Source organism: Heptranchias perlo, chromosome 33 (assembly GCF_035084215.1).
Source record: "Heptranchias perlo isolate sHepPer1 chromosome 33, sHepPer1.hap1, whole genome shotgun sequence".
NCBI lineage: Eukaryota > Metazoa > Chordata > Chondrichthyes > Hexanchiformes > Hexanchidae > Heptranchias > Heptranchias perlo.
Genome location: NC_090357.1, coordinates 31,873,429 through 31,893,170, shown reverse-complemented (window position 1 = coordinate 31,893,170; position 19,742 = coordinate 31,873,429). Strand labels below are relative to the sequence as shown.

At 45.3% G+C, this 19,742-nt stretch overlaps 1 protein-coding gene across 1 annotated transcript in view; it reads right to left on the bottom strand.

Moving 5' to 3' along the window:
* Window positions 1-13,830, bottom strand: part of panx3 (pannexin 3) — a 70,725-nt gene extending 56,895 nt beyond the window's left edge. Inside the window, exons 1-2 of the mRNA XM_067970787.1 lie at window positions 13,650-13,830; window positions 4,076-4,215 (exon numbers count right to left, since the gene is read on the bottom strand). Of these exons, the coding sequence (XP_067826888.1) occupies window positions 4,076-4,215; window positions 13,650-13,830 (321 nt within the window). The remainder of the gene's footprint in view (window positions 1-4,075; window positions 4,216-13,649) is intronic.
* Between the last annotated feature and the right edge of the window lie 5,912 nt (window positions 13,831-19,742).

Genomic DNA, 19,742 nt, shown 5'->3' with positions numbered 1-19,742 from the left:
TGGTTCAATGAGGAGTGTAGAAGAGCATGCCAGGAGCAGCACCAGGCGTACCGAAAAATGAGGTGCCAACCTGGTGAAGCTACAACTCAGGACTACATGCATGCTAAACAGCGGAAGCAACATGCTATAGACAGAGCTAAGCGATTCCACAACCAACGGATCAGATCAAAGCTCTGCAGTCCTGCCACATCCAGTCGTGAATGGTGGTGGACAATTAAACAACTAACGGGAGGAGGAGGCTCTGCAAACATCCCCATCCTCAATGATGGCGGAGTCCAGCACGTGAGTGCAAAAGACAAGGCTGAAGCGTTTGCAACCATCTTCAGCCCGAAGTGCTGAGTGGATAATCCATCTCGGCCTCCTCCCGATATCCCCACCATCACGGAAGCCAGTCTTCGGCCAATTCGATTCACTCCACGTGATATCAAGAAACGGCTGAGTGCACTGGATACAGCAAAGGCTATGGGCCCCGACAACATCCCAGCTGTAGTGCTGAAGACTTGTGCTCCAGAACTAGCTGCGCCTCTAGCCAAGCTGTTCCAGTACAGCTACAACACTGGCATCCACCCGACAATGTGGAAAATTGCCCAGGTATGTCAAGGTCCTGGCGGAACCCAAACTGAGCGTCGGTGAGCAGGTTATTGGTGAGTAAGTGCCGCTTGATAGCACTGTTGACGACACCTTCCATCACTTTGCTGATGATTGAGAGTAGACTGATGGGGCGGTAATTGGCCGGATTGGATTTGTCCTGCTTTTTGTGGACAGGACATACCTGGGCAATTTTCCACATTGATAACATCAATTCATGGTGTGTATGATGGATGTTAAATTTCTGTCACCAGACGTCTGCGGGCTACCAGTCTCGGCATCCCCTATGGCCAGGCACTCCACCATCTGGCTTATGTCCAACGCCTCCTCCTCCATCTCTGTGACAGCCACGATTTGTGGAGGCCCCTTCCAGACCTCGCCCTCTCCCTTGTACTTTGCTCTCTCCTCCTACAAGGGGAGAAAATACAGATGAGTGTGAGTGAGTGAGTGTGACAGGGTCAGCCAATGGATGCATCGCTCTGGGTCAGATCTGATTGTGACCTCAACCGTACTTTCCCGTCTACCTACTATAACCTTTGACTCCCTTGTTAATCAGGAATCTCTCTAACTTAGCCTTAAAAATATTCAATGACCCTGCCTCCACCGCTCTCTGGGGAAGGGAGTTCCACAGACTCACAACCCTCAGAGAAAATATTTCACCTCATCTCTGTCTTAAATGGGAGACCCCTTATTTTTAAACTGTGGCCCCGAGTTCTAGTCTCTCCCACAAGGGGAAACAATGAAGCAGATGGATCAGTGGGTGACTATCAGACAGATTCATGACATTGCATCAGGATTGGGGTGAGTGGGAGAGGTGGATTCACAAATGGGGAGGTGAGGAAGTGTACAGAAAGTGAAGATGAGTCGAGACTGAGCCTTAAGTGGGTGTGAGGAGTGATGTGATGGAGTCGGCTTCGCAGTGCAGTGTGAGGGGGATGTGGGATAATGTTCACCTCAGAACGCAGGTGAATCAGTAACTGTACTCACTTTTACTGACCTGGTTAGGTCATTAAATCGCTTCCTGCACTGTTCCGTGCTCCTGACACCTCCAGCCACGCCTTCTTGGTGGCAGAACCAGGTTTCTTCCTCCTGTCAGCTGGATATAGGACCTCCCTCTTCTTTCTCACAGTAGCCAGTAGTATCTCCAGGGCGGCGTCCGAGAGCCTGGGTGCTGACTTTGCTCTAGGACGCTCCATTGTGCCCTTTCCTCCTTTCTCCTTCAAAATCCATTGTTTCATTGGCCCTTTAAATAGTGGGCTTTAATCGCGACATGCAGGTGTGTAGTCCGCCCGCTACGCAGCTTGAAGATGCGAAACCCGGAAATTCAGTTCAGTGGCTTCACGCGGGAACATGTACGAAAATGTTTTCCAGGTTTCCCACCCGCTAATTGGCCCCCTTGCTGAGATCCCCCTCATTGTTAAAATTTAGGCCCTTGTGTCCTCCTCACAGCTTACTTTCCCATCTAACTTTTTATCATCAGCAAACTTGGATACATTACACTCGGTCCCTTCATCTAAGTCATTAATATAGATTGTAAATAGCTGAGGCCCAAGCACTGATCCTTGCGGCACCCCACTAGTTACAACCTGCCAAACCCGAAAATGACCCGTTTATTTCTACTCTGTTTTCTGTCCATTAACCAATCCTCAATCCGTGCTAATATATCACCCCCATCCCACGAACCCAAACCTAGTGTAATAACCTTTTATGTGGCACCTTATCAAATGCCTTTTGAAAATCCAAATATACGACATCCACTGGTTCCCCTTTATTTACTCTGCTAATTACATCCTCAAAAATCTCTAATAAATTTGTCAAACACGATTTCCCTTTCATAAAACCGTGTTGACTCTGCCTTATCATATTATGATTTTCTAAGTGCCCTGTTACCACATCCTTAATAATAGATTCCAAGATTTTCTCGACGACTGATGTCAGGCTGACTGGCCTGCAGTTCCCTGTGTGTTCTCTCCCTCCTTTCTTGACTAGCGGGGTTACATTTGCTACCTTCCAATCCACGGGAACTGTTCTAGGATTTAGGGAATTTTGGAAGATCAAAACCAATTCATTTACACTCTGCAGCCACCTCTTTTAGAACCCTCTGATGTAGGCCATCGGGTCCAGGGTATTTGTTGGCTTTTAGTCCCAATAATTTCTCCAGTACTTTTTCTTCACTAATCTTAATAACTTTAAGTTCCTCTCTCTCTTTAGACCCTTGGTTTCCCACTATTTCTGGTATGTTTTTTGTGTCTTCTACTGTGAAGACAGATACAAAATATTTGTTTAACGTCTCTGCCATTTCCTTATTCCCCTTTATAATTTCTCCTGTCTCTGCCTCTAAGGGACCCACGTTTACTTTCGCTAATCTCTTACTTTTTATATACTTGTAGAAGCTCTTAAAATCTGTTATACAGACGTGTTTATGTGTATACGGACGTGTTTATGTGTACGGATGTGTTTATGTGTATACAGGTGTGTTTATGGGTATACGATCGTGTTTATGTGTACAGGTGTGTTTATGTGTATACGGACGTGTTTATGTGTACGGGTGTGTTTATGTGTATACAGGTGTGTTTATGGGTATACGATCGTGTTTATGTGTATACGGTCATGTTTATGTGTATACGGGCGTGTTTATGTATTTTTACCATCTTGTAACTTTCTTCGTACTTTAAATACTTTTCTTTTAATTCACACCTCACAATGTCACACGACAGAACCTTCGGTAACGCTGAGTACACTTTCCCAGTCCCAGGCTCTTGCAGCTGTCCACAGCTGCATTTCAGCTCATCAGCTTCTTTCAGGTCTCAGAGCCCAGGCCAGCCCCAGCTGCCTTTCTGTTATGGGGCTCTCGCAGCAACACAAAGTCACAATACATTCGATGTTAGTAACATCTGCAACACTCTCCAACTCCCTGGCTCGTTCAGGAGCCTCAGGGTTCCTTTGCAGCTGCCCTCAGCTGTCTTTCAGCTCTCTGGCTCCAGCCACAGCAATAGTACCCCTCCGCCCCCTCCACCCCGTCCGCCCCTCGACCTCCTCTGCCCCCTCCGCCCCGTGACCCCCTCTGCCCCTCCGCCCCGTGACCCCCTCTGCCCCTCCGCCCCGTGACCCCCTCGACCCCCTCCGTCCACGCCGGCTTCCGTTTCAGGGACCTTGTTTCTCGGTGCCTCGACCTTTTATTCTCATTTGCCTAGGGAAGTTCTCCACCCCTTATAAAGATGAGGTTTATTAAAGGGCCAGACCCTTCCTCTTAAAGGGAAGGTTTCTTAAAGGGCCATACCCTTACTCAGGGATCCGGGCCTTCATCAGCCTATGGTTGCTATACCAGCCCTCCATCACCCTACTACAGTTTACGAGGGCCTATTTATGTACACAGGGGCGTGGTTTTGAGTGGAAGGATGCCCTGTTGTTCTTGTTCAATCTCACAGCTGTGTTGGTTGTTGGTAAAGGATTAATATTGGACACTGGTGTCTCGTGTGTTCAGTACCTTGTGAATCCAGAGTGACATCTCCACAGTGCCGCTGGTTTGGAACTGATGGTGGAGCAGAGTCTCCCAACAATACAAGTCCACGTATGTGGCCTGCTTCAGCGAGAAGTTACTGGGGGGGAAACAGGTGATTTGTGATCCTGAAAAATAGACAATGAAAATGTGATTTTTCATCTACTGTCTGTCTGTCTGTCTGTCTGGTCGTAGGGCTCCTGATTGTTGCCCATGGGATTATCTGATTTGTCAATCACACCCCTCCCTGGGGCTCAGTAACTTCCCCCTTTCAGGTACCAGATGCTAATGGAAAGGTGACAGTGTAGGTCGAAAATGCCAATGGATTGTGGGTTTTATACAAAGGGGAACTAAATATTAAGACAAGCAAGTGAAGTTTTGTTTGTGGTTAGACCACAATCGGAGTATAATGTGCAACCCAGTGCAGGATGGGTATTACAGCCAAAAAAATGGTGCTTTTTTCACTTGAATAGAGAAAGCGAAGGACGGTTTGATAATTGTGAAAGATTTTGAGAGAGTGAAACAGTGAAAGACTATTCCCACTGGTTGGTGATGGGTAACAAGGGCACATCGGGAGGATCATCACTGGAAGGGGCAATGTGCAGAAATGTTTTCACACAGAGCTACATAAACATGGAATTTCTCAACAAGCCTCCTGATCAAACGCTGCCTGAAAATCCATGTACACAAAACCGGTCCCAGGGCTCGTGACCCGGTCCCAGGGCTCAGGGTTCGGGTCCCAGAGCTCGTGGCCTGGTCTCGGGGCTCGGTCCCAGGGTTCGGTCCCAAGGCTCAGGGCTCAGTCCCAGGGCCCAGTTCCAGGGCTCATGGCTCAGTCCCAGGGCCCAGTTCCAGGGCTCGGGGCTCGGTCCCAGGGCTCAGGGCTCGGGGCTCGTGGCCCGGTCCCAGGGCTCTTGGCCCGGTCTTGGGGCTCGGTCCCAAGGCTCAGGGCTCAGGCTTAGGGCTCAGTCCCAGGGCCCAGTTCCAGGGCCTGGGGCTCAGTCCCAGGGCCCGGGGCTTGGCCCTAGAACCCGAGGCTCAGTTGTCTAGCCAATCAGTCTCTTCAAAAAACTCTAATAACCAAACAGTAATTAAACAAACTCTATAGTTACCCGGTTTATCCTCAGTTTTCTTAAACAACATCGGCAGGCCAACGGCACAATTTGCATATTTAAGGAAGATTGAAATATTGTGGCCGGAGTCTCTCCTCCCTCAGTTCCCGGCGGTTATGGCGGGGCATGAGACTGCAGCCAGGAAACCCCGAAATACCAGGAAGGTGGGGGTCCTGCCATTAGTATTTTTTACTCCATTTCACACCAGGACGCCGGCCAGATTGAGAGTCCGTCCACTGTCGAGTGAGAAGGTCTGTGGTAGATGGCAGCAATCGGGGACTGGAGTGGAAGGTGGGAGGGAGGAAGAGATCACAGGAGGAAGCGTCTGGGAATCACGGGGGGTGAGTGGGTCTGGAGATCGTGGGGGTGGGTGGGCGGGGAGAGATTGAGGCAGGTTAGCTTGAGGGGCCGAGGGGAAGCACTCCTTCTCCTGGCCCACCTGCTGGCTCCAGCAGTTCTCACTTCCCTTTAGCTGCCGGTTGTCCCGAGCCCCACAACTGAGCCCCGGGTTCTAGGGCCGAGCCCCGGGCCCTGGGACTGAGCCACAAGCCCTGGAACTGGGCCCTGGGACTGAGCCCTAAGCCTGAGCCCTGAGCCATGGGACTGAGCCCTGGGACCGAGCCCCGACACCAGGCCAAGAGCCCTGGGTCCGGGCCACGAGCCCCGAGCCCTGGGACCGAACCCTGGGGCTGAGCCCTGAGACCAGGCCACGAGCCCTGGGACTGAGCCCCAAACCCTGAGCCCTGGGACCGGGTCCACGAGCCCTGAGCCTTGGGGCCGAGCCCCGGGAAACCCATGCTGGGGGTGTTAAATCCAAATGGCCGACATAATCTGAGGTACGGAGCCTCATTAACATGTAATTACTGACCTGCCTCTCGAGAGCAGGTTACTAGGCCGACCCCCGACCCACCCTGGCTACACTGGAGGTCAGCGCCTTTGTGGCGGGCTGGGGTCGGGTTTCTCATTTTTAGCAATGTAACCCACCCCCTACTCACTGTCTCACCCGTCCTGGGGGGAAAAAACTCCCACATGTTCAGAAAGGTATTTCATTTGTCCGTAACTGAGATTTTCTTGTGTATTATCCTCCCCACCCCCCTACGTATTGTTCTAGGAACATAGGAACAGGAGGTGGCCATTCAGCCCCTCGAGTCTGACCTGCCATTCAGTGAGATCATGGCTGATCTATACCTTAACTCAATTTACCTGCCTTAATACCCTTGTCTTACAAAAATCTGTCAATCTTAGTTTTGAAATTTTCAATTCACCCCCAGACTCAACAGCTTTTTGGGGAAGAGAGTTCCAGATTTCCACTCCCCTTTGTGTGAAGAAGTGCTTCCTGACATCACCCTTGAACGGCCTAGCTCTAATTTTAAGGTTATGCCCCCTCGTTCTGGTCTCCCCCACCAGAGGAAAGAGTTCCCCTCTATCTACCCTATCAAATCCTTTAATCATCTTAAACACTTCAATTAGATCAGCCCTTAATCTTCTATACTCAAGAGAACACAAGCCCAGTCTATGCAATCAGTCCTCATAATTTAACCCTTTGAGCCCCGGTATCATTCTGGTGAATCTGCACTGCACCCCCTCCAAGGTCAATATTTCCTTCCTGAGGTGCGGTGCCCAGAACTGAACGCAGTCTCCAGATGGGGTCTAACCAGAGCTTTATATAAACTGTAACTTCTGTTGAAGCTCCCTCTTTATAGGAACAGGAGGAGGCCATTCAGCCCCTTAAGCCTGCTCCGCAATTGGATTATGGCTGATCTGTTCCCCAACTCCATTTACCCACTCATTATCCCCGATACCCTTTCCCAACACAAATCTATTGCTCTCGGTCTTGAAAGCTCCACTGGCCCCCAGCATCCACAGCTTTTTGGGGAGAGAATTTCAGATCTCCACTTCCTTTTGCGTGAAAAAGTGTTTCCTGATTTCACTCGTACTCGGCCTAGCTCTAATGTTAAGGTTGTACCCCCTTATTCTGGACTCCCCCACCAGAGAAAATAGTTTCTCTCTATCTACCTTATCAACTACTTTTAACATTTTAAACACCTTTCATTTGAATGTGGCCCATTTAAAGTTGTGTACGTGGATACTGATTGATGGCATTAATGTCAGGTCCACTTCTGCTCTTCCCCTATCTGGCTGAATGCTCCAGTGCTCTGCTGGTCACCATAAAAATTCATGGAAAACCTTAGCACAGAATGAAGTGATGGAGGCTACGGGAGTCTCGTGGTTATTTTACTCGGCTGGAAACCCAAAGGTTCCGAGTTTAAATCCCCTTCATGGCAAGTTGGGAAACCGAATTCAGCAAATCATTTGTGAGCTAACCCCAGAAAAATAGTCAAAAGCAGCTGGGATTCATTAACATCGTTCAGGGAGGGGAATCTTCCCCCCACCCTCCAGGAAGGGCTGACAATGCTCTCAGTGTTTGGTTGACTCTGGGTACTGAGAGATGATCAATAAATCCTGACCGACCGATATTGCCACATCCCTCGAACAAATCAATAAAACACTGGGTTGATACATGAACCACTTTGATCGTTTCCATGGGACCTGGCTCTGTAAATTGTATGTAGAAATTCCCTCTAAATGAATATTGGGAAGACCAAAGCCATTGTCTTTGGTCCCCGCCACAAACTCCGTTCCCTAACCACCGACTCCATCCCTCTCCCTGGCCACTGTCTGAGGCTGAACCAGACTGTTCACAACCCTTGGTGTCCTCTTTGACTCTGAGATGAGCTTCCGACCACATATCTGCTCCATCACCAAGACCGCCTACTTCCACCTCCATCACATCGCCCGTCTCCACCCCTGCCTCAGCTGATCTGCTGCTGAAACCCTCATCCATGCCTTTGTTACCTCTAGACTCGAATATTCCAATGCTCTCCTGGCCTCCCAACTTCCACCCTCCATAAACTTGAGCTCATCCAAAACTCTGCTGTCCATATCCTAACTCGCACCAAGTCCCGTTCACCCATCACCCCCTGTGCTGGCTGACCTACATTGGGTTACATCGAGTTACATCAAAACTACAGCACAGAAACAGGCCATTCGGCCCAACTGGTCGATGCCGATATTTATGTTCCACACGATCCTCCTCTCCCCCTACTTCATCTCACCCTATCAGCATATCCTTCTATTCCTTTCTCCCTCATGTGTTTATCTAGCTTCCCCTTAAATGCATCTATGCTATTCACCTCAATTATTCCTTGTGGTAGTGAGTTCCACATTCTTACCACTCTTTGGGTATAGAAGTTACTCCTGAATTCCCTATTGGATTTATTAGTAATTATTTTATATTTATGACCTCTAGATTTGGACTCCACACAAGTGGAAATATTTTCTGTAAGGCTACCCTATCAAACCCGATTATCTTAAAGACCTCTATCAGGTCACCCCTCAGCCTTCTCTTTTCTAGAGAAAAGAGCCCCAGCCTGTTCAATCTTTCCTGATAAGGATATCCTCTCAGTTCTGGTATCATCCTTGTGAATACTTTTTGCACCCTTTCCAGTGCCTCTATATCCTTTCTATAATATGGAGACCAGAACTGTTCACAGTACTCCAAGTGTGGTCTAATCAAGATTCTATACAAGTTTAACATAACTTCTCTGCTTTTCAATTCTATCCCTCTCGAAATGAACCCCAGTCCTTGGTTTGTCTTTTTTATGGTCTTGTTAACCTGCGTCGCTACTTTTAGTGATTTGTGTATCTGTCCCCCAGATCCCTTTGCTCCTCTATTCCATTCAAACTCTAATTATCCAAGTAGTGTGTGGCTGCCTTATTCTTCCCACCAAAATGGAACAATAATAACCTCACACCTCACACTTATCAATATTGAAATTCATTTGCCAATTACACACTCATTCTGCAAGTTTATTAATATCCTCTTGTATTTTGTCGCAGTCCTCCCCTGTATTAAATACACCTCCCAATTTGGTGTCGTCCGCAAATTTTGAAATCGTACTTCCAATTTCAAAATCCAAATTGATGGTGAACATCAGTGGTCCCAGCACCGATCCTCGGGGAACACCACTTCCCAACTTTTGCCAGTTTGAATAACTACCCTTAACCCCTACTCTCTGTTTTCTGTTTTATAGCCAGCTTGCTATCCATTCTGCTACCTGTCCCCTGACTCCACATGCTCTGACCTTAGTCATGGGTCTACAATGCGGTACCTTATCAAAGGCCTTTTGAAAAATATATTACATCTACTAGAAGGATAGGTTGACAGGGTTAGATGAAGTAGGGTGGTACGAGGAGTGGAGCATAAACACCGGCATAGACCAGTTGGGCCAAATGGCCTGTTTCTGTGCTGTAATTTCTATGTAATTCTATGTACTAGATTACCCTTTCTGTTACTTCTTCAAAGAATTCAATAAGGTTGTCCAGGCATGAATTCCCCTTCTGAAATCTGTGCTGACTATTCTTCATTATATTTTCAGTTTCTATGTTTTTCTCTTACATCTTTGAGTAAAGATTCCATTATCTTTCCTACCACTGACATTAAGCTAATTGGTCTATGGTTAGAATCATAGAATGGTTACAGCACAGAAGGAAGCCATTTGGCCCATCGAGCCCATGCCAGCTCTTTGTAAGAGCAATCCAGTTAGTCCCACTCCCCCGCTCTTTCCCTGTAGCCCTGCAAATTTTTTCTCTTCAAGTATTTATCCAATTCCCTTTTGAAAGCCACGATTGAATCTGCCTCCACCATCCCCTCAGGCAGTGCATTCCAGATCCTAATCACTCACTGCGTAAAAAAGTTTTTCCTCATGTCGCCTTTGGTTCTTTTGCCAATCACCTTAAGTCTGTGTCCTCTGGTTCTCGACCCTTCCACCAATGGGAACAGTTTCTCTTTATTTACTTTATCTAAACCCTTCGTGAATTTTAGCACCTCTATCAAATCTCCTCGCAACCTTCTCTGCTCTAAGGAGAACAACCCCAGCTTCTCCAATCTATCCAGATAACTGAAATCCCTCATCCCTGGAACCATTCTAGTAAATCTTTTCTGTACTCTCTCGAAGGCCTTCACATCCTTCCTACAGTGCGGTGCCCAGAATTGGACACAATACTCCAGTTGTGGCCGAACCAGTTTTATAAAGGTTGATCATGGCTTCATTGTTTTTGTACTCTATGCCTCTATTAATAAAGCCCAGGATCCCATATGCTTTTTTAACCACTTTCTCAACCTGTCTTGCCACCTTCAAAGGTTTGTGCACATATACCCCCTGGTCTCTCTGTTCCTGGTACCATTTAGTTTATATTGCCTCTCCTCGTTCTTCCTGCCAAATTCCCTGGACTTGTTCTATCTCCCTTTTAAATATGTCCACCAATCCTCTGGCACTATTCCCTTTTCTAATGCCTCTGCTATCTCTTCCCTAACTTCTTTTATGCACGGATACAATCCATCCGGACCAGGGGTTTTATCCTCTCTAAGTTTGATTAGTTTATCAATTATTTCCCCCCTTTCTATCTTAAATGTTTTTATATCTTTTTTGATCTCTTCTTCTGATGTCCTGCCCACCCTGTCTCTATGGTAAATACTGAGGCAAAGTAACTATTCAATATTTCTGCCATTTCGCTGTCATTACCTGTGAGTTTATCGTGTGCATCCCTTAGTACCCTATCCCTATGCTGATTTTTCTTGTGTTATTTATGTGTCTGTAGAATACTTTACTATTTCTGTTTATATTCCTTGATAATTTAGTGGTGAGTAATGAACCAGAATTAGTTAACAATCTGACGGTAAGGGAACCTCTTGCAAATAGTGACCTTAATATGATAGAGTTTGATACGGGTTTGAGAAGGGAAGGGAGTGTCTCAAACAAGGTTTTAAATTTGTGAGGCAAACTTCGAGGGGATGAGAAATAAATTGACCACAGTAAACTGGGCTGATCTGTTAATGGGTAAACCTATAGATACAGTGAAGTATTCGGTATGATACAAAGCCGGGTTATACTCAGAAAATGCAAAGGCTCGACTTGTGTAGTTAAACAACTATGGTCAACAAAGAAAGTGAAAGACAGGATCAAGCTGAAAGAAGAGGCTTACACAAATGCAAGGAGAAGTGGAAATCCGGGGGACTGAGAGCTTTAAAAAGCAACAAAGGGATAGAAAGGAAGTAATGAGAGGAACAAATAGGGAATAAGAGATATCAAAACGAACAGCAAAAGCTTTAAATAGATATATTATGAGAAGGAGAGTGGTAAGTGAAAATGTGGGCCGATTAAAGAAAGATGTGGCGAGACTATAATGAACAATAAGGAAATGGTAAATTTATTAAATGAGGACTTTGTATCCGTTTTCATAGTGGAGAAAGAAAAATGCCAGTGGTACAAGTGGACCTAAAAATAAGTGAAGGGGAGGAGCTTATTTGATTTAACACATGTAAAAACTATGGAGAAAATAGTGGGACTTAAGACAGACTAATCTCCAAAATGTGATGGCTTCAACCCTAGGGTATTGAAACAGATGGGGAAATTGCAGATGGGATAATAATTTTCTAAAGTTGGCTTGTGCCTTTAAATTGGAAAATTGCAAATGTTATTTGATTATTTAAGAGGAGAGTGAGGGAGAAAGCAGGAAACTACAGGCCTGTCAGTTTAACGCCTGTTGTGGGGAAGTTACTGGAATCTATCATCTGAGACAGAGTGACTGAGCACTTCGATAAGTATGAGCAGATCAAAGAGAGTCAGCCTGTATTTGTGAAGGATCGGTCATGTCTGATTAATCTAGTTAACATGGAGGATAGGGGTGTGTCTATGTATTTTTTCAATATGGATTTCAAGAAGGCATATGATAAAGGTCCACAAAAGAGATTATTAGCAAAAGTAAAAGCTCATGGAATTGAAGGTAACTTTGTGATATGGGTTGGTAATTGGTTGGGGAGATAGGAGACAGAGAGAGATAAAGGGAACGTTCTCTGATTGGCAGGATGTGACAAGTGGTGGTCCCCACGGATCTGTTCTGGGGCCTCAGCTTTTCACCGTATTTATTGATGACTTGGATGAAGGAATAGAGAGTTGTATATCCAAGTTTACAGATGACACTAAGTTAGGAGGCACAGCGTGTTGTGCAAATGGGAGGAAGAAGTTAGAAAGGGGCATAGACAGACTAAGTGAGTGGGCAAAACTATGGCAGATGAAGTTCAATGTGGGGAAGTGTGAGGTCATCCACTTTGGATCCGAGAAAGACAAATCGGAATATTTTCTTGATGGTGAGAGACTGGGAACTGTGGAGGAGCAAATGGATTTGGGTGTCCAGATCACTAAAAGATAGTGAGCAGGTACAAAAAGCAATCAAAAAGGCTAATGGAATGTTGGTCATTAACTCAAGGAGCTTGGAATAAAAAAGTTTTGCTTCATTTGTATGGCACCGCGGTCAGACCCCACCTGCAGTATTACATTAAGTTCTGGGCACCGCACCTCAGGGAGGATATATTGTCGGTAGAAAGGGGACAGAGCAGGTTCGCCAGAATTATGCCAGGGCTTAAAGTGTTAAATGATGACAGCTTGTAATCCCTTGAGTTTAGTAGGTCGATGGGTGATCTAATTGAGATATTTAAAATTATAAAGGGATTTGATAGTGTAGAGAGAGAGAAACTATTTCCTCTGGTGGGGGAGTCCAGAACAAGGAGGAATAATCTTAAAATTAGAGCCAGGCCGTTCAAGGAGTGAAATCAAGAAGCACTTTTTCACACAAAGGGGAGTGGAAATCTGGAACTCTCTCCCCCAAAAGGCTGTGGATTCTGGGGGGCAACTGAAATTTTCAAGACTGATCAATAGATTTGTGTTAGGTAAAAATATTAAGGGATATGAACAAAGACGGGAAATGGAGTTGAGGTACAGATCAGCCATAATCTAATGAATGGCAGAACAGGATCCAGGGGGCGAATGGCCTCCTGCTGTTCCTATAAGGGGAAGCTTGAACTGAACAAGAGGTGGGGGATAATACACAAGAAATCTTCAGTTACTGATAAATGAAATACCTTTATGAACATTGTCTCAACAGGTAGAATAAGCACATCCCAAGAACTAGTAAATCAGACTAAACAAACACCACTCGAAATAGATTAAATGATCTATTCGTGTTCCTACATTCCTAGTTTCCTATGTACCATTAAGCAATCATTAACTAACCATTAAAAAGCATTAACTGACGATTAACAAGGCATTATATAAGCATTCAGCATGTATTAACTATTAACCAAGCATAAACTAACTATCAACTATGCATTAACTAGCCATTGAGCTAACATTAACAACCCATTAACAATGTATTAAATGACCAGAACCAATCTTTAACTAACCATTATTCATTAGGCATTAACTATTAACAATGCATTAATTAACCAATAACCATCCATTAACTAATCATTAATGCCCATTAAGCATCGATTAATTAACCATTTAGTGATCCGTGTTAAAGACAGTGAATCTGAATGGATTGAGACTCACTGAGAGAGATTTCTTTCGCCAGTGCGGCCGAGACCAGGAGCAGAGGGAGTCCCACGGAGATAAACTTAATCATTCGGTCAGTGGCCAGCTCTAAGCGCAAGTTCTTGGCCCTCGAATCCTTCGGTTCCCGGATGAGAGAATCAGATAAAATAAACTCAGTAGCTATACTAGCAATCGACATTCTGACTGACAGTAGGAATGGCAATACAGGTACAATCACACAGGGCAATAGAGACACAGAGACACAGGGCAATAGAGACACAGAGACACGGGGTAATAGAGACACAGTCACACAGGGCAATAGAGACACAGAGACACAGGGCAATAGAGACACAGAGACACAGGGCAATACAGGCACAGTCACACAGGGCAATAGAGACACAGTCACACAGGGCAATAGAGACACAGAGACACAGGGCAATACAGGCACAATCACACAGGGCAATAGAGACACAGTCACACAGGGCAATAGAGACACAATCACACAGGGCAATAGAGACACAGAGACACAGGGTAATAGAGACACAGAGACACAGGGCAATACAGGCACAGTCACACAGGGCAATAGAGACACAGTCACACAGGGCAATAGAGACACAGAGACACAGGGCAATACAGGCACAATCACACAGGGCAATAGAGACACAGTCACACAGAGCAATAGAGACAAAGTGCAATAGAGACACAGAGACACGGTCACACAGAGCAATAGAGACACAGGGCAATAGAGCAGGAAGGAAGAGCACTGCAAAACTTAAATAGAAGCAAAGGCACAGATGAAAGGGCCACAGACACTCAAACAAAACGAGTGCGACACTAGTTCATCAACATGAAATAAATGGTGCCCAGCACACACGGGAGGAGGGCTGTAGCAAAGCGAAGGAACTGATGGAACTGGCTATACTAGGAGATTATATAGGAACAGGGGCTGGACCAGAATAATTACAAACTTCACGGTGCCAGGAACCAGAGACCTTGTCATATAGTGGAACCGACTAAAGTAAATGAGAAGGAGAGGCAGATGCCACATTCCCTGCTGCCCAAAAGCTGCGTAATCTTAACCAGACCAACCCAACCCTAAACACAGAGTAACACTCACTCAGATTACAGACTTCACTACAATATCTCTAAGGCAATCTGGAGAGAAGCAGCTATTTATGGTGCAGCACAGCCTCCCGTTCCACACACAGCTCAGAGTAAATGCAGCTTTCACAAAATCGAACCAGATTGTTTCTGCCCATTGGCTACAGGCTCCACCACATCAAAGCAGCTGATGTGCGGCAGAACTGGGGGCCATGGAGAAATGGGGACATCCAGGATGAAGCCTTACAACCAAGGGTACAAAAAGCAAAATATTACAGATGCTGGAAACAAAAATAGTAAATGTTGGAAAGGCTCAGCAGGTCAGGCAGTATCTGTGGAAAGAGCAGATGAGTTAATGGTTCATGTGCGGGCCCTTCATCAGAACTGGATTCAGGGATTCTGCGTTGCTTTTCCAGGCAATATCTGAGGCCCCAAATTTAGATCTGAGTATATTTAGGAAACTGGTTGTAGTATATTTGGATTTTCAAAAGGTATTCGATAAGGTGCCACACGAAAGGTCATTACACAAGGTAAGGGCTCATGGGGTTGGGGGTAATATATTAACATGGATAGAGGGTTGGTTAAAGGACAGAAAACAGAGAGTTAGGAATAAACAGATCATTCTCAGATTGTCAGGCTGTAACTAGTGGGGTGCCGCAGGGATCAGTGCTTGGGCCTCAGCTATTTACAATCTATATTAATGATTTAGATGAAGGGACCGAGTGTAATGTATCCAAGTTTGCTGATGATACAAAGCTAGGTGGGAAAGTAAGCTGTGAGGAGGACACAAAGAGTCTGCATAGGGATATAGACAGGTTAAGTGAGTGGGCAAAAACATAGCAGATGGAGTATAATGTGGGGAAATGTGAGGTTATTCACTTTGGTGGGAAGAATAGAAAAACAGAATATTTTTTAAATGGTGAGAAACTATTAAATTTTGGTGTTCAGAGAGACTTGGGTGTCCTGGTACAAGAAACACAAAAAAGTTAGCATGCAGGTACAGCGAGCAATTCGGAAGGCAAATGGCATGTTGGCCTTTATTGTAAGGGGGTTGGAGTACAAGAGTAAGGAAGTCTTACTACAATTGCACAGGGCATTGGTGAGACCTCACCTGGAGTACTGTGTGCAGTTTTGGTCTCCTTATCTAAGGACGGATATACTTGCCTTAGAGGCGGTGCAACAAAGGTTCACTAGTTTGATTCCTGGGATGAGAGGGTTGTCCTATGAGAAGAGATTGAGTAGAATGGGCCTATATTCTCTGGGGTTTAGAAGAATGAGAGGTGATCTCATTGAAACATATAAGATTATGAGGGGGGTTGACAGGGTAGATGCTGAGAGATTGTTTCCCCGGCTAGAGAATCTAGAACTAGAGGGCATATTCACAGGATAAGGGGTCGGCCATTCAAGACTGAGATGAGGAGGAATTTCTTCATGCAGAGGGTTGTGAATCTTTGGAATTCTCCAGCCCAGAGGGCTGTGGATGCTCAATCACTGAATATATTCAAGGCTGAGATAGATATATTTTTGGACTCTAGGGGAATCAAGGGATATGGGGATCGGGCAGGAAAGTGGAGTTGAGGTTGAAGATCAGCAATGATCTGATTGAATGGCGGAGCTCCAGGGGTCGTATGGCCTACCCCTGCTCCTGTTTCTTACGTTCTTATGGTACAGTGCTATCTCTTTCCATGTGGACAAGATCCCAGCTTTTCACTATATTTATAAATGACTTGGATGAAGGAATAGAGAGCTGTATTTCCAAATTTGCTGACAACAGTAAATACTGTAGATGGGAGCAGGAAGTTGCAAAGGGACATTGATAGATTAAGTGAGTGGTCAAAACTGTGGTAGATGGAGTTTAATGTGGGAAAGTGTGAGGACATCCACTTTGGACCCAAGAAAGAAAAATCTGAGTATTTTCTAAAAGTTGAGAAGCCAGGAACTGTGGTGAGCAGAGAGATTATGGGGTCCAAGTACAGAAATCACCAAAAGCTAGTGGACAGGTACAAAAAATAATTCAAAAGGCTAATGGCCTTTATCTCAAGAACACTGGAATACAAAGGGATGGACTTTATATTACAGCTGTGCAGAACTCTGGTTGGACCCCATCTGGAGACCATGTTCAGTTCTGGGCACCGCACCTCAGGAAGGATATATCGGCCTTGGAGGGGGTGCAGTGAATATTCAGCGGAATAATTCCGGGGCTAAAAGGGTTAAATTATGAGGACAGGTTGCAGAGACTGGGCTTGTATTCCCTTGAAGATAGAAGATTAAAGGGTGATCTAATTGAGGTGTTTAAAATAATTAAAGGAGTTGACAGGGTAGAGAGAGAGAAACTATTTCCTCTGGTGGGGGGAGTTCAGAACAAGGGGGCATAACCTTAAATTTAGAGCTAGACCATTCAGGGGTGATGTCAGGAAGCACTTCTTCACACAAAGGGGAGTGGGAACCTGGAACTCTCTCCCCCAAACAGCTGTTGAGGCTGGGGGTCAATTGAGATGGATCGATTTTTGTTAGGTAAGGCTATTAAGGGTTAAGGAACCAAGGCGGGTAAATGAAGTTAAGATGCAGATCAGCCATGATCTAATTGAATGGTGGAACAGGCTTGAGGGGCTGAATGGCCTCCTCCTGTTCCTGTGCTGCATTCCATACCTGTCCTACAGAAAGGATCACGATCGGATTAATCGGAAGTGAGCTCTTGAACCAGGACAGTTACCTTGACCACAATGGCAGCAGTGACCTTGGAGAGAGGATTGAAACTAACAGGCAGGCAGTGGGCAAAGTGTAGGTTTGAGACTGGAGAGGGAGAGCAGGATTAACAGAGGCAGGAGGAGTAGCTGAATTAATAATGAGAAAATATCAGAGGACCAGAAAGGGAAATAAAGAGGCTATAAGATAGTGAGAGATTCAAAATACAGCCGGCAGGGGATATGAAACAATTAAACGAGAAAACCAGGGAAAAAAATAAGGATCAATTTTCCAAAAAATGATGGGATTGAAAGGTTTGTATGTGAATGCTCAAATCATTCAAAATAAAATTGGAGTGTTAGAATCAATAACATTCGAGGGGTCTGATATAGCGGCTATAATGGGGACCTGATATTCCTGGTTATAATATTTTCAGGAAAGATAGGAAGAGAAGGAAGGTGGCAATGGTGCTGAGCAATTCTATCAGAGCGCCAGAGCACAAGGATGTTAGGAGTTGAGTTCAGACACAATCCAGACGGGTAGAGTTAGGGATAGGAAAGAAATGGTGCAGTTCTCCATGTACATTACAGGGAGATGAGGTAGAGGGGGAGATCTGCAGAGAGATGTGAGAACAACAGGGCCATAACATTGGCTGACTTCAACTGTCCCGAGATGGATTGGGATAACGGTAATGCAGGTGGTGGAAGTTGGGACACTTTTTATAATGATTGCAGGACTGCTTCCTCGATCAGCCCATTACTGGTCCAGAAGCATTGCTTAATTTAGTTCTGGGAAATAAAGTTGAGCAAATTACTGATGTGAGAGGAGGAGAACAACTGGGAAACAGCAACAACAACATGTAGGGTCAATGTAAGAATAGAAAAGGATAATGAAAAGTCAAAGATAAGGGACTGAAAAAAAGGAAAGTTTAGTGGTACAGATTAAATGGGCCAAAAAGTCAGGAGTGGGAGATCTGATGTGAGACGGATAGAGAATGAGAATGTAAGAAATATGATTTCTAGACCAAATCATAATCATGTATCCCATCCTGCAAAGCTTCAGGCGCTTGGCTAAAAAGTGATGCTGTGGGAAGGGCAGACCCTGTGTCTGTAACAGTTTGTATCACCCACTGAGGGGGGGCGGGGGGAGGACAAACATTCCACAGGAAATGATAACACTGATATTGCTGAGGTAATTAAATCTGACAAGATTAAATCTGACATCAGGCAAAGTGATTGGGAAGATTGCAGAGACAATAGAAACGTGAAACAGACACATTGAAGAGCAATTGTCAGAAACATAACAGAAGTCCCAAGGCATAATCGAAGACTCAGAACCTGGACACAGACTAATCCTGTTCTGTTAATTGCAGGAGCTTTCTTCAGATAATTCGCTAACCTTTGTGATTGGTGTACACAGGATGAGACATCTTAAATGTCCAAACAATAAGATTGTGAAGCAAAAACAGGACACGCAGGGGCCCGGCTACACAGGAAGATAAGGGCATGTACCTTCCCATAAACTAGAGAGAATTGACAACAATTAACCCCAGGGAAAAGGTGTCTGACAAACAGTTAACACCATAGAATGGATATCGAAAGATGTCTGGAACAATGGGCACCCTGGGGGGGGAGGGGGAGGTGTCCAGGACAGATGACATCATGGGGCTAATGTGATTAAACTACTTGAAGCAAATATGCTTCAGAAAGATATAAGAATTGGGGCATTGTCCCACTAAAAGTTAGAGGCTTCTTGGGATGGCGGAGGTCCACACACCCTATGAACTAGTTTTGATCAGCCTGACATCTCCTAGGAATAGGGCAGATTGTACAATACTTGTTTATTTGCTGTAACTTCATTAGAACATTGTTCTTGTGTCTATAAAAAAAACTTGCACGTTTGGTCACACTCGGGTCGAATCATCGTGGAAGTTATTATTAAGAAGAATCAACAAGCCTTGGCAGCATTAATAATAACATATTTCCAACATTCTGGTGTCCGTGGGTGGGCCTGAGTTTAAGTGATTATGATATGTGAGGCTTATTATAAGATGACTCCGTGGTAAATTAGACATCAGGGGGAGGGTACAGTTGTAGCCGATTCCTCTGGAGCAGTGTACGGTTGGAAACAAAAAGCAGTGACCCAAATCCTGGGTAGAGACATGGATATAAATGTATCTCTTTACGGAAACCATGGCAAAGATGCAAGATGGTTTGGTATCGATGCTTCAGAAATATGTCGATGGTAAATTCGGGTTATGTCGAACCCTGGTAAAAGATATTGATAGTATAGAAGACTTGGAGGTCGTGGTATGGACCCTCTCTA